At 38.7% G+C, this 13,972-nt stretch overlaps 1 protein-coding gene across 1 annotated transcript in view; it reads right to left on the bottom strand.

The window, feature by feature from the left end:
* The window catches only part of LOC120798164 (cilia- and flagella-associated protein 47-like), a 58,578-nt gene that overhangs the window by 31,099 nt on the left and 13,507 nt on the right, over positions 1 to 13,972 (bottom strand). The window contains exons 24-39 of the mRNA XM_040142260.1: positions 13,855 to 13,952; positions 13,311 to 13,527; positions 11,204 to 11,429; positions 9,377 to 9,494; positions 8,672 to 8,799; positions 7,600 to 7,700; positions 7,213 to 7,332; positions 6,884 to 7,109; positions 6,662 to 6,724; positions 6,093 to 6,230; positions 5,283 to 5,364; positions 4,951 to 5,046; positions 4,240 to 4,426; positions 2,683 to 2,780; positions 2,043 to 2,159; positions 298 to 432 (exon numbers count right to left, since the gene is read on the bottom strand). Coding sequence (XP_039998194.1) covers positions 298 to 432; positions 2,043 to 2,159; positions 2,683 to 2,780; positions 4,240 to 4,426; positions 4,951 to 5,046; positions 5,283 to 5,364; positions 6,093 to 6,230; positions 6,662 to 6,724; positions 6,884 to 7,109; positions 7,213 to 7,332; positions 7,600 to 7,700; positions 8,672 to 8,799; positions 9,377 to 9,494; positions 11,204 to 11,429; positions 13,311 to 13,527; positions 13,855 to 13,952 — 2,150 coding nt within the window. The remainder of the gene's footprint in view (positions 1 to 297; positions 433 to 2,042; positions 2,160 to 2,682; positions 2,781 to 4,239; positions 4,427 to 4,950; positions 5,047 to 5,282; positions 5,365 to 6,092; positions 6,231 to 6,661; positions 6,725 to 6,883; positions 7,110 to 7,212; positions 7,333 to 7,599; positions 7,701 to 8,671; positions 8,800 to 9,376; positions 9,495 to 11,203; positions 11,430 to 13,310; positions 13,528 to 13,854; positions 13,953 to 13,972) is intronic.

Here is a 13,972-nt window from a genome sequence, read left to right as displayed (position 1 = left end):
CTGTGTTGCTTAGCAATGACAAACTGACATCTATTCTTGTTAGGCTGGTAATGTAGCTGAAAATGTGCATCATTACCCAGTTTTATATTTGTCTGGGTTTGTAATCCTGTTAGTGTGTGTGTGTGGGTGAGTCTATAATCCTATTAATGTATGTGTGTGTTTATAATCCTGTTAATGTGTTCCTGTGTGCGATCCCACTGGCAGTGTTATTCAGGTCCATTTTCAGTCTTTTACAAGGCATGCATTTGTATTTAGGTGTCTTCTAAGACCAAAGTTCTAGTTGTGTGTGTGTGTTACCTGCTTGCTGAAAGTGCTGTGCAGACTTCCTGATAGAGTGATGGTGTGCTGTGGCAGGTACTGAGGCAGCCTCTCATACAGGTGAACACACAGCATTAACATCTGCACTGGATTAGGATCCGACAAGTCTGTGGGCTGAACACATGCACGCAGATACAGGGACACACGGGGACAGTGACAATAGCAAGTGCTGCCTCATCTCTGACATAATCATGATGATATATTCATAATATATTCAATCATTTTGATCCAGTATGCTAAAGCCAGAGCTTTCCACAAGCGCCGGCTGCTGGCCAAACAGCCAACTACTCATTTAAATCCAGCCAGCTACTTTATTATATTCATTTTTATTGTAATAAAACAGTTTTAATTAACAAGTTGCAATTCACTATTCATGTACGTTTTACGAAGACTAACCTCTGCTTTAAAACAATGCAAGCATGATGATAGAGAAACATGCCTATCTGTCTGTATCAGTCCCATCCCCACGTGCTTTGTATGAATGTGTGTGTTTGTGTGCGCGTTCAACTGAGAGGTTGTGTCCTGCTGAGTAGCGAGTGGAGAGTCGTCTTCAGTGTTTGACAAATATTAGCGAATTAATTGATGAAAAAAACACATTTAGACTAAAACTGACTTCACAAATAGGGGACATCCTCATTAGATGGGATACTTTGGAAAACACCGGTGGAAGCAACTTGATGATTGCGCAGTAAATATCACAAAGTCCACTGAATGCGCTGCATTTTCCATATATGCCACACAGACGTTTATGGGCTTAAGGGATGAACAAATGAATAAATTGTCTATATTTACATTGCGCTTTTTACGGCAGAGCCATCTGCAAACACAAACTAAAACAGGCAATGCTGTCAAAGTAACAGGCCTATGTCATATGAGGAAAATGTGGGCTATGCCTCAGCCCCACAGTTATTTTACAGTTTAAAACATCCAAAACATTTATCTATTTTTTGCCAATGACCAACTATGCAAACTAATGTCTGCTTCCCCAAATCATGTTTTAAAAATTCTTCCTGCAATAATATACATGATGAAGTATGCCCATGGACCCCCCTAGCTGGTTACTAGATATCTTAAAGGACTTAGTGTCTTGCAAATTAATTATGTACATCTATGTTGAATAATGGTGGTGTGTGCTATGTAGTTACTTGATGTTACATGATGTTAAATACTATTTAATTTGCTAAAGGGGGTGTGAAAAGTTGGCAACAATGGCTCTAAGTTTGGAGCACTGCCTATAAACACCCCTATGATGATGTATGAGAAACTGGTTTCGCCAGTTTTGAAAGATCAATGGCCAATGGTGTAACTTCGGCACTTAGTCACACGGCAATCGGCTGACCAACGGTGTAACTTAGTCAGTCACGGACATTCGCGTTTCTATGGCTGGCCTCGCTGTTGCAGTTGAACCAAAAATCTTATATTTTACCTGTGCATTTGTAAGCATATATGTGGACTGGAATGCGGATACTTGGGACAGATGAAGGAAGGAACTACTGAAAATAGAAAACACTTTCAGTTTTGCTTAACACTGGTTAAGACAGAGGTGACGCAAAGCCTGAAAACTAACCTGACCAGGACCAGCCTATTCTGGAAGTATACATTTCCATGGTAATTTAGGTCAGACTCGTTTATACCTCCTTTTTCTGAAAATAAGCCTGATTTACTGAAGTAGGCCTGGATTAACTAGTAATCTTGCTTTATAAAACGTTCCTCTGGTTTTTTACCTGCATATCTATGTTGAGAGAAAGTACAGTTAAGGACTGGACCACTATGATGTTGTTGTGGAGGATCTGCTCCAGGCTTCTAGTTGTTGTGTACATCCTCCGGAAGTGGCTGCAGATCTAATTAGAAATGCAGTGGGTAAGTGGGATGTACAAATATGACAAGGTTCATTTGTAACTTCATGTTTCAGTTGGATGATCTCGCTCCTTTTTCTGCCACTCTGTTGCCGAGTTTTGGTTTTAAAAGACATCTTTGGAATTTTGGTCAAAATTTCCTTGTCAAACTCTTGCAAGCAAAACATATCTACTGGTGGTATAACTAATACCACTAAAAATTCAGAGCGAGTTGTGGTCCCTCACACACACTTGTATACACACACAAAATGGTGCTTAGCATGATAAGACACTTTCCTAACCTTGTTCAGAACTAATTGTGTCTTCATCACATCAATCACAGTGCCACTTACAGGCATTAGCCACCATCCCTCACTGACTCACACACAGTGAAAAGGGTCTTCACAAAGTTAACACACACACACACACCCACACACACCCCACACACACACACACACACACACACACACACACACACACACACACACACACACACACACTCAAAGACACATGTACACAAAACACTGACCAGGTAAGGACAGTAGGCAGCAAGCAGAGCAGCTAGAACCAGTCCGTCTGTCAAGTCCAGGTCAAAATTCACTATCCAGCGTGCTGAAGGGATGCCACCTGCAAACCAGTACCATGCAGAAATTACCTCTCAATCCGTAATCCATATTAAGGCATTGACAGGTAATGGGGAAAAAAAAAAATCTAACCTCAAGCCTTACAGAAGAATATGAAATTATGTTTCCAGTGTTAAATAAATACTTCAACAAGGTCTGTCCTAATTCAGACCGAATGAAATATGAAATGCATAATATATTAAATGAAAAAAAAAACCAACCAACCAACCAACCAAACTTTTGGAAAAAGCTTGAAGTTACAAAAATACCACATAAAAATAAATTACTGTCACAGAAGAGTTTGAAATATTAAACATTTTAAAATATGCTCAGCACACAGAGTATGCAGAAATTGAAGCTGTATTGTCACAAAAGCTGCTAAATTATCTAACAACCTCAGAAATGATGAAAAACACAGAAAAACGTTTCTTTACAAAACACTGAGCAGCTGAGATACACAGTACTGTAGACTTTTAACAGTACAGTGTAATTGTTTAATGGCATAGATCTCAATCAATATCTCGGCATTCGAAATGGACAATGCTCATTTGGTAGATCACTTAACATTATTTTTACAATTAAAAATGTCCTGTCCTGTGTGGCTAGGATCCGCTCCAACTCCAATCTCAAGTCTGCTGATGACATGGGGCGTCTAGTGGCCTACTGTTTAAGGCGCATACCGCGGAGTCCATGGTTCAATTCCCGGGCCAGGGACCTTTGTTGCATTTCATATCCTTCTCTCCCTGCCTTTGCTTCCTGTCTCTTTCCTGACTGTCAAATAGAGGAAAATGCCCCCCTAAAAAGTTTGCTGATGACACAGCAGTGATAAGCCAGATCACCAACTATGATGAGAAGGCCTACCTGGAAGAGGTGAGGGAATTGTCACAATTATGCAACAACAACATCTTACTAGATGTTAGCAAAACCGAGGAGGTAGTTTTGAATTTTGGGAGGAAGCATCAGAGGAACTACACTCCCCTGAATATCAACAAGACACTTGTGGAGAGGATAAACAACTGAATCTGACACGGTCTTCACAGACATCTTAGCGATAAAGGTGTGTAAATTTAGATTGTCTCTGGGGCTTCTCTGGTGCTGTGGAAAGCATCTTAATAGTGGAATCTTCAAGTGGTATGGGAACCTGTGTGCTCAGACCTGTAGAGCCCTATAGAGAGTGGCTCTGGCGGACCCTTTTTCATCCCCAAGTCTAACACAGAAAGAGTAAAAAAAAAAAGCATCTTTCCTCAAGCCATCACAATGGTGATCTCTGTCTTCTGTATATCCTCAGCCTTGCTGAGCACACCTCTGCAAATCATTTGCATTGCCTTGCACTTCTGAATATTTGCACTGAGCATTTACAAAATGTTAATGTTAGACTTGCAGTAAACCCTTTAAATCTTGAATCTTGAAAAAAAGCAAAGAAAAAAAAAGCTGTGCATGCTTGTGTACATTATGTCCCCTACCTGTACCCCAGACAGTCTTCCTCATGCTCTGATAGTGCTTGTTGAGCCATGAGAGCAACTGGAGCTCCCAGGCAGAGTACACAGTACTGAACAGTGGCTGCGAATTGACGGGGAGGATTCCAGCTACGTCTTCCGGGTTTAGAATTGTGGTCAGACCACTCTCTGACACACGACACAAGACCAACACCTAGGCATGTGCAGAGGAATATACAATACTAGATAAACAAGATGAAATTTTTGCTTTTTTAGCACTATTCTACATACACACAGGCAGACACATCAGTAAGCTGTGTTTCCCAGCACAAAAATGTCCTCAGGCTTCCACTAAATCGTTAAGAGTTAAAAACCCTTGGTTGAGTCAAAGTGTCTTCTTTCAACCTATGATTGATGATGAATTATTTCTGAAAACCACTACCAATGAAGGGGGAGAAAGACATATAAATAAAGAGGAAGTGAAACTATAAAATTGTACAAGGCATTGACAGAGGAAACGTGTTGCTGTATTCTATTAGTCACAGTGGTGAGGAACATTAGCACATACAGTAAATGTACCTTACTCGTTAAGACTCGTCTTAACTATAGTGCACTTCAACAAGATCAAAGCATACCTTAAAACATGAAGTGATTTCCAAGAATATACACATAACAAAATAAAGGTGGGAATGGATAAAGACAGGGATAAAAAGGGAGAGCCAGTAAAATGTTTTTCACCTTGTATATTTGTAGCAACACATCAGTCCAGGATCGTTTGCTCAGAGACTCGTAGTCAACACTGCTGTAGTTCTGACCATGTTCTTCCTCATTTGACTGAGAGAACCACAAACAAACATAGGGCATTAGATGCTGCAAATGGACTTTGTGTGTGAATGAAATTGAGAGACTCTGAGTAAGACCAGGAGTTTTTCATTGTTAGCAGATTTGCCACAGTAAAGCAATTATTTTCAGTCTCCCATTGCTCTAAAAATTGATTTAGAGGACATGTAATTTCATTTACGTTGTGTAGGTCTCGGACCAAAATGTTGTGTGCGCATGAGTATTTATACCTGCAGGGAGCACCAGTGTTTGAACTCCTGCACGTCTAGCAAGTACTCTGGTCTGATGTGGCACAGACATGCTCCCTGCACCCTGAACACACAATTACAATGAACAGAAAAAATTCACAGTGGCCCCAACAAGTTTTCAAAATGTCATTGAAGTCTTTTTCAGACATGGAACATGTAACATTGCTGGCTTCATCGATCTGTTAAAGTAATAGCATTTTGCCATTCAGACACACTGTATGTTTCTGTTACCTAAATGTGCCTCATGGCCTAATTCAGACATAAAAGGACAACAAAGGAAAGAGCCACAATTCTTGTGTGATAATTGACCTCAGTGGCCTTTTTTTACCAAATTTGCAACATACAAGCAGCAATGTATTTCACTAATCAAAACTAATACCACACTTGTGACCCATGCATGAGTATGCATTGCCACCATTTGCAGTCTGCTTATAAACTGCTTGCAAATCACTTTTGGAAGACAGGTCCCTGGTGAACAAGAGAATCTGATTATTACTGCACTTTTTCAACTTTTTTAAAATGTATTTTTATTTCAAGACTTATCTGGAATGAACAGGATTTTCTCAATTACTTAAAATTAGCTCATTCCCAGTGACTCATAGTTTATTAAAGTGTTTTTCTTTTGGAATGCATTTAACTTGTGTCTGTGAAAGTTTTACCTTGTACTGCTGACGGTATTCACAGAAATGTTACTAGGTCTGACCTTTTTTGTTATTGTGACTTTTACATAAAACTGACTCAGACACTTATTCAAACACATTGTAGCAGTGCACCTGTTTGTATAAAGCCTACCTGAGAAAAGCAAGCATAGCTTCATGCTGTTGAAACAGCTGATTAGTGCGCTGGTCTTTATCACTGGAAAATGTCTGACAGCGAGGAATACCAGGAATCCATTTGCCAGTCAGGTGATGAAGCATGTCCACTACAGACCTAGACACAACAATACAATATAATTAAGTCCTTTGCATCTGGAGCCAGATCAATGACATTATTGAATTTAATCCTAGCAGAGTTTCAGTTAAAGTATCATCTTGTATGATAAATAATGAATACAAACCTGGGTATACAGGCCACTGCCATTTAAAAACCCGAGAGCCCCTGCTATTTTTTGAACTCTCCATATAAGACAAAAAGATCCTGCCCTCAATGTTCACACTCTTAAACTATTACCTGGTTTCATCATGGTTGTTGACTAAATTTAAACATGTACTTTTATGTTATTGACATAATGATAAATATGTCAGCTTCATTAGTTTGCAGTATAATGTTTAATAATTTGAGACTGCTTAAGGCACCTAACTATCTACTTTATCTATCTGCTCAAAGGTTTTGTACTGAAAATTCACCACACACATACTCACCTGCAGTCTTTATTTTGAGAGACACGGTAAGTACGTCCACTGGAATGAATTTTTGACACAACTCTGTAGGGAGAGAGGGGGTGAGTGGAATAACGGGTTGATGGATTGCTTGATTAACTTGATTGACAAACAGATGGGAGGGATGGTAAAAGAGGGATGGATGACTACATTGTTATCCAAATGTGGCCCCTGAGCTAATTTATTGGGAAATCTCGAGTATACCTTCTGAGTGTGTGTGGTACAGAGATAGGGTGTGGTCCACTCGGCCAGCCAAATAGACTAAACCACCTCTCCACAGCCAATAATACATTCTGGTGATACAGTCCTTCGTCTGAGTTGGCAGTGGGGAATTCTGGGAAGCCGAGATTGGATGGGGTTTGTCCATCTGCAGAGACCCCGTCATCCCTGTTGGTCTGACCACTTACACTGTCACTGTCTGGGAAGGAGTCTGAAGAGGACAGACACAAACACTGTTGAAAGATGCACTCAAGCAATTACAAACAGACACATAAACACATCACACACAAACAATGTACATTTCATTTTCTGACCTGACGCTGAGGTATTGTTTGTTGAGCTGTTGTGATCAAATGAGGAGGATGATGACACAGGGGCAGAAGCAGGACGTGGTGTATGGTAGCGCTGAAGGATCGCCTCCACAGCTGTGGGTCCTAAATGACAGTCACACAATAATAAATAATTCATGATAATTTGTACACAGTTTTGATTTTGAAGCTGCTTGGGTGGCATGTGCAATTATTCAGGCACTGAATGATTTTCAGTACTATAAAGTGGTTGACCAGACACTGTCATTCCCATCTACAACTGACCAACTGTTTTTCAAAACTTTCATCAGGTCTACTCCTTCAGTCTCCAATTTCTCTATATACTGTATGTACTTGGTGCAGGGGTGTGTGTTTGTGTATGTTATACAGTACCAGTTTTGAGAACTATCTGTTGGTCAGAGCGGTGCAGGGCCATGTAGGGCCAGACTGTCAACAGACAGTTGTCAGCGATCGCACACAACTTAACCTTAAACCTGGTGGGAGAGAGGCAGAGTCAAAGTGAAAAACAAGTTGGTAGATCGATTCAAATTTAAATTTAAAGATTTAAATCAAGGCTTTCCTAATGTATATTGTAGTTGTGAGGTTACATGAAAAGTACAAGGCTTAAGAGGCTTAAGCCCTTAATGTTTTTAGCAAGGCCCCAAATCTTTATTGTCCATCTTACTTAACATTTTCTGTACTAAACTCAGTACATAGCTGCACAGGAACCAATTTGTTTTTGAACAGAATGATCAGAGCGAAACACTCACGGAACGAAAAACAAGAGCCCCTCCCCCGCATCGTCTTTTTGCTCAGCCCCTTTCACAAGTATTAGGACCACTGGCCTGACAGGCTTACAGTCCGGCCACTACAATAAAGCAAGCTAAGTGAACACATCATGGGACAGCTATGTTTAAAAAAGTATCCAAAATGCTAACTTCACCATGGTAGCTAGTTTTACTTTTTCTAATGAGTGCCTTGGTGGCATTTTGGATTATGTTGCTTTTGCTTACTGAATTTATTATTCCATACGCTAAGGTGGCAACCTTAGGTCACTGAAAATAAATAAAAGAGGGAATCAAACTGAATACAGATCAGGGTGAGATTATCGTACGTTGTTTTAATTACAGCTACATTTTTAATTTGCTTCATATGTTAAAACTGTGTGTTTGAAATAATAATATTAACAATAACAATATTAATAATAAGAATAATATATCACTTATTGATATTGCAGTATTTAACAATCAAAGCATGACCCCAGACTCATTCAAAGATCTCTGGGGTAAGCCCCTGGAATTCCACTGACCCTAGAATCACCAATCAATGGACAAAGGCGAGAGGGATTTTACCTTTTTTTTTTAAGGATGATTATTAAGCGGGGCAAAGGAAGAGAGTAGGAAATAAAATACAAAGAGACAAGAGAAAGAGATGTGAAGAGGGGTGTTCCACAACAGCATGTTACCTGTTGTCGAGGTGGTCAGTGAATGTGACAGTTGTGCAGAGGGACAGAGGAACAGCAGAACAGAAGGAGACACTGCAGATCAGAGAGGTCACATTGGCTTCCTGGCTGCAGATGCTTATTAGATGTCTCTATACAGACAGAATAAAAAAAGTGGGACAATTTCACAGATCATGAGGGTATTTCTGTTGAAGTGTCAGTCAGGAAAATCATTCACACATTTTAATCCAGGTTTTTTCATTTGATCACCGGATGGATTCAGTGACAGATGTGCAAAATTGGGTTTCACTCACACTGCTTCAAGATCTTAAAAACCTGACTGAAGAGACATAAATGCATAACATATTTTTTGCTTTCCTGTGGAAACACAGTAATGCAGTCTTAGAAAATACAGTCCTCGGAAAATATTGCAGCAGTAACAATTCACTTATTTTAGTTTTTCCATTACTGTGGCTGGGTCTTTGAGATAAAAGTTATTGACGAGGTGTGAGTTTTTCCCCATCAGGGACTATTTTGAGGAAATGTCTCTAACACTGCAACTCTCCATTAAACCAAACATGGTGCAAATTCCTTTTACTGCATTTAGACTACATGACAGAAAATCCCTCACTGAGACAAATAACAACAACAAGATCAGTTTTTGGTCCTGATGGTCCTCTTGTAGCTTTTCAATAATAGTGTAAACTGGTATGAGTACAGGGACTGTACCTGGTCCTGGTTTTGTGCAGGGATGGAGTTACCCTCAGGAAAGATGACAGACACAGGCTGTATCATTGTCCCATTCTCCAGTTTCACTTCATCCACTTCAGCCGATACCCTGGTTCCACTGCAAACATAGAAAGAAAGAGTGCAGAAGGAACATCTGATATAAATAGAACACCCAAGCTAGGTTTTAATGAGATATAATGTCTGATATGATATATCAACACGTGAAAAACTCAATACCTCCAAATAAACTACTAACTAGACCTTAAGTTGCGATAGTTTTTTGAGCCATCATAGCTCAAAAGTCCTTAAAGTGCTCTGAAAAAATGGAAATTTGAATACTTACATATCCATGACAATGAGCAAATTCCCTCTGCTTCTGAAAATCATGTGACATGATCAAAAGCTCCAGAAAAGCTACTGCATGGACCTTTCAGTGATTTGTTTAGTCAAAACTCTTATTTGAAGTTAGCATAAACAAGAAGTCCTTTAGTGCTGAGAGAAAAATGACAATTTGAGAATATTTGTGTGTCATCAGGATAGCTATGAAGGAAAGAGATGTCGTATCTCCTAATGCCACTGCCAAGTGGTAACATATACAGATTAAAAAGTAGTGGCTCTAAAATCAGTTCTTGGGGAACCTGCTAAGTTATTTCATTGTTTTGTGAAAGACAAGAGGCAAATCAGTTAAAAACATTTCCAAACCAGCCATGTGTTCTCTCCATCTATTATAAAGAATTTGGTGATCAACTGTATCAAAAACAGCACTCAGATCAAGTATAACCTGAAAGTTTATAGGTAATCAGATTTATCCTTATATCATCAACTACTTTTACTGGGATTGTCTCTGTATTATGGTAAGTGTAAAAAAACAGAATGAAACCTTTTTCTAGTTTATTGTTTTTAAGAAAATAATTTCATTACATGAAGACCAGTTCCTAAAAAAATTAAGAAGTAACAAAATTGTAAATATAAGGTGGAGACGAAAATGTATGAAGAAAGGTTGACAGCTGTAGTTTACAGTGCTTTATGTAAGTAATGGTAAAGTGGTAATAGAAAATCCTAAATTTGATAGTACAGCAACAGCAAGTGTGTTCACATGTACCACCTTTTTGTGTACAATGTAGTCCTTTTCTTTTTGTTATATTTAGATATTATAGTGTGTAAACAGTAGCCTAGATATGTTTTCTTGAGAACAATAAAGATCTTTATACATGCACTGTGTTCCTCATTTCAGTCATGAGGATATGGGTCGGAAAATTTTGCCAGAACTGTAATAGTGCAGCCAGATTTGAAATCTGAACGACAATGAAACCACCGAGGAATGGGGATTAACTTGTTGGCTTACAATGTAAGCAAAATCCAACATGAGTACAAACCTGCCAGTTAACGAGTCCTGGCCTGATTGATAAAAATCCCACTGAAATGAGTGTGTGTATCAGTGTGGCTTTGTTTCCAATGCATTCATTTAGCTCCAACAGCTAAACACAGCTGGTAAATTGCCACACACTGGGAAAATGTAAATACAATAAAAACCCATCATTGTTATTGCTCAGCCTACCCAAAAAGCTGACGACTAAATCTTTGATTGCAAAGCAGTTGTCTCTGTTTCATGATCCAAATAATCAAAACTCAGGAATTCATAAAATGCAAGTTAGTGGATCAGATTTGGCAATAAGCCTCGGGCTAGTAGAAACAGTGGTTAACGCTAGGGTAAAGGTTAGGGTTAGGCAAGCAGTGGTTATGGTTAAGTCTCCAGGAAATTAATGCAAGTCTATGTAATGTCCCCACAAGTGACCTAGATCACCATGTGGGTGTGTGTAAACTAACCTTGGATATCCTACTGCTAGCAAGGTGAGTGTGGCCAATGCGTCGCTTTCCAGGGGTACTGGGGTAAGAAGGATTTGAGGGGGGTGGATGGTGATTCTGGGAAGCTGGAGAGTAATGGTGATCGACAGCTCTTGGTAAGGCTGATGTCCCTCCCCTTCCCCCATCCCCTCCGCGCCCTCATCTCTGATATAAAGAGGGAGGGACAGTCTGGTTAATCTGCCAGACACTAGGAGAGAAAATATACAACGAAAGAAGTTAGCTGGATATAACCCCAGATCTATAAATACATGCATAGCCCAGTGTCGCTCAATATCACAAAATCAATGAAAGCATGTAAATATGATAACATATGATACTGCGTCTAGTATTGTGGTGGTGCTACCAACGGGTATTCATCAATATACACGTTGGCAACTACAGTTCATGGATTAATTCAGTTTTAAATTGGAAGTTAAAAATCTGTGGTTGAGTGGATAAATTGTAATAAATTAGTTTTAAATGATTCATGAGAATGAACAAAATACAGAGAATTGTATTTGGAACAAATTATTCTTTGAATACAAAAGTGATTTTTGATCCATTTATGAATGATGTGTTAATCAGGATGAAGAAGCAAAACTTCTGGGAACCACCTCAAACAAAAAAATAATTACTGATCTAGAAGTGTAAAACAAAAATGGGAAATTTTGGTCACAAGATACAGTTAAACAACTGATTCAAACACATAATTATTTAATGGAAAGGTGGTAGATATATAACCAAATGTTATATATCCAAATGTTATATATCAAACAATGAATGGAATTCACTCCCTAGACAGATTTATCAAGAATATTCTGTCTAGTTTTAATATATTATTGAAAACGCATCTTCTGAGAATTCAGATAAACTTAATCAATTTTTACCTTTTAGTCTTTGTCATAATGATAGAACAGATTAATATAATACTATGTTATACATATAACGATATTTTTATATTGTGCTTATATCATGCCATTCTAATTTGTTGAGTTAATTTCGATATGAATGTTGCTGCGTCATGTTGTATTGTCATAGCCAGTAACAATTATGTAATTGTAAGTTGTGTCTAAGAGCAGTCGATTTGTATTGTCAGAGTGAATATTTCTATATGGACACCAGGAAGAACAGCTGCTGTGATACAGCCAAATAAACAAACAAATTGGTGAAATTCAATGGTGAAATATAACTCAAAACAAAATGTACAGTAACTCCATGTGTCAAGTATAAACCCATCTTAAGGCTGAGAAACATCATTTAATACCATATCGAGAAAAAGCCAGCAAAATCAGTCCAAAATTCTAAAGACTGTCAGTGTTTCCTATTTCGTAATTCATTTCTTTTGGTCAATTGGATCAGTCAGCAGTTGTGATTATATCATACCTCAGTTTTTAAATTCAAAATCAATATGTAATGATTATGCGTGTAAATACAAAATCTCATATTTAAATTACCGTGTACTGTGGATTGAGATATTAATATAGGTCCTTCTGATGGGATTAAATCTAAAAATGTTGTAAAGCTCTTTCAAGCCATTGCTATAATCTGAGTTGGGGTGAAAAAGTAAAACTACTGGACCAAAAGAAGCACTGACCTGTTTCTGGTGGCTCTTAGTTTGACAAGATTAAGTATTGTTTTAAGAGTCTGGTTTCAAGAGCGAAACATTCCAATTCCAATCCAATTCCACATGTATGGTTCATCACTAAAGATTATTACCCATGACTCAAAGGTTTAAACTGCGTGACAATATTCATCAACTGAGTATTATTTTAATTTAGATTTAGATTCATCTTAGTTTTAGTCCATGTGAAATTATACTCTGAGGGACGGTACACTCTATTAAGATGTGACATATTTTGTTTATTATCCAGTTTTTCCCCTGACGTGTGTGTGGGATAAAGGGGTCAAGTGATACAAATAAATTGGGATGCTGTGGTATGAGCATGTCTGTGAGAGAAAAAAGTAATTTACAGTGATCTAAGTGTATGTGTGTGAAAAAGGGGAAGCCAACAAGAAATAAAGTAATCCATCATAATTTGTGCGTGTGTGTGTGCACGCGCTTGTGTGTGCGTGTCCAATCACTTCTCACCTGTTCTGATAGCCTCAGGCCTGATGCTGACCAATAAGCAGACGGACTGGCCGGGCACCAGACTGCCAGATGATGGAGTCACTGTACATAGCTCCCCCTCTCCTCTTTCCTTTGTTAGTACTTCTTCTGCACTGCAGTTAAACCACCAGTGTAAGCGCTCCCTGATGACACCATGCCAACACACGCTCTCTTCACAAACTGCTTTCAGTTCCACCGTCTAGGGAGAGAAATAGAATCGGAGAAAAAGAGTAAATTCTGAAAGAATGATAAAAAAAATAACAGAAAACAGCAACACAGAAGACAAAAAGTGAGATGATTTTATTTCTCTAAAGTAGTATCAGAGGTTCAGTAGGAAAGTACGTACCGCAAGATGACATCTCCCTCATGGTTAATGAGAAAAGCTAGAAGTGAAAATGAAAACAACAAAGGAGAAAAGAAATGGAAGAGATCCAGTAAGAAAGTTGAGGGAAAGATGGAGGGAAAGAAGAATATAGGGAAAAATGGCAATGGAAGGAGGCATGGTAATGATAAGCTGCAGATATACCACTGATGATACCTTAGTGTAAGCATCAGACTGTGCTGCCAAAGCTTCCACATGGAATAGTAGGCTCGAGGGGGACAATTCCAGTGGGGCGCACAGCACTAAAAACATTTTGAAAACA

The sequence above is a fragment of the Xiphias gladius genome, chromosome 13, assembly GCF_016859285.1.
Source record: "Xiphias gladius isolate SHS-SW01 ecotype Sanya breed wild chromosome 13, ASM1685928v1, whole genome shotgun sequence".
Classification (NCBI taxonomy): Eukaryota; Metazoa; Chordata; class Actinopteri; order Istiophoriformes; family Xiphiidae; genus Xiphias; species Xiphias gladius.
This window is presented reverse-complemented; position numbering and strand designations above follow the sequence as displayed.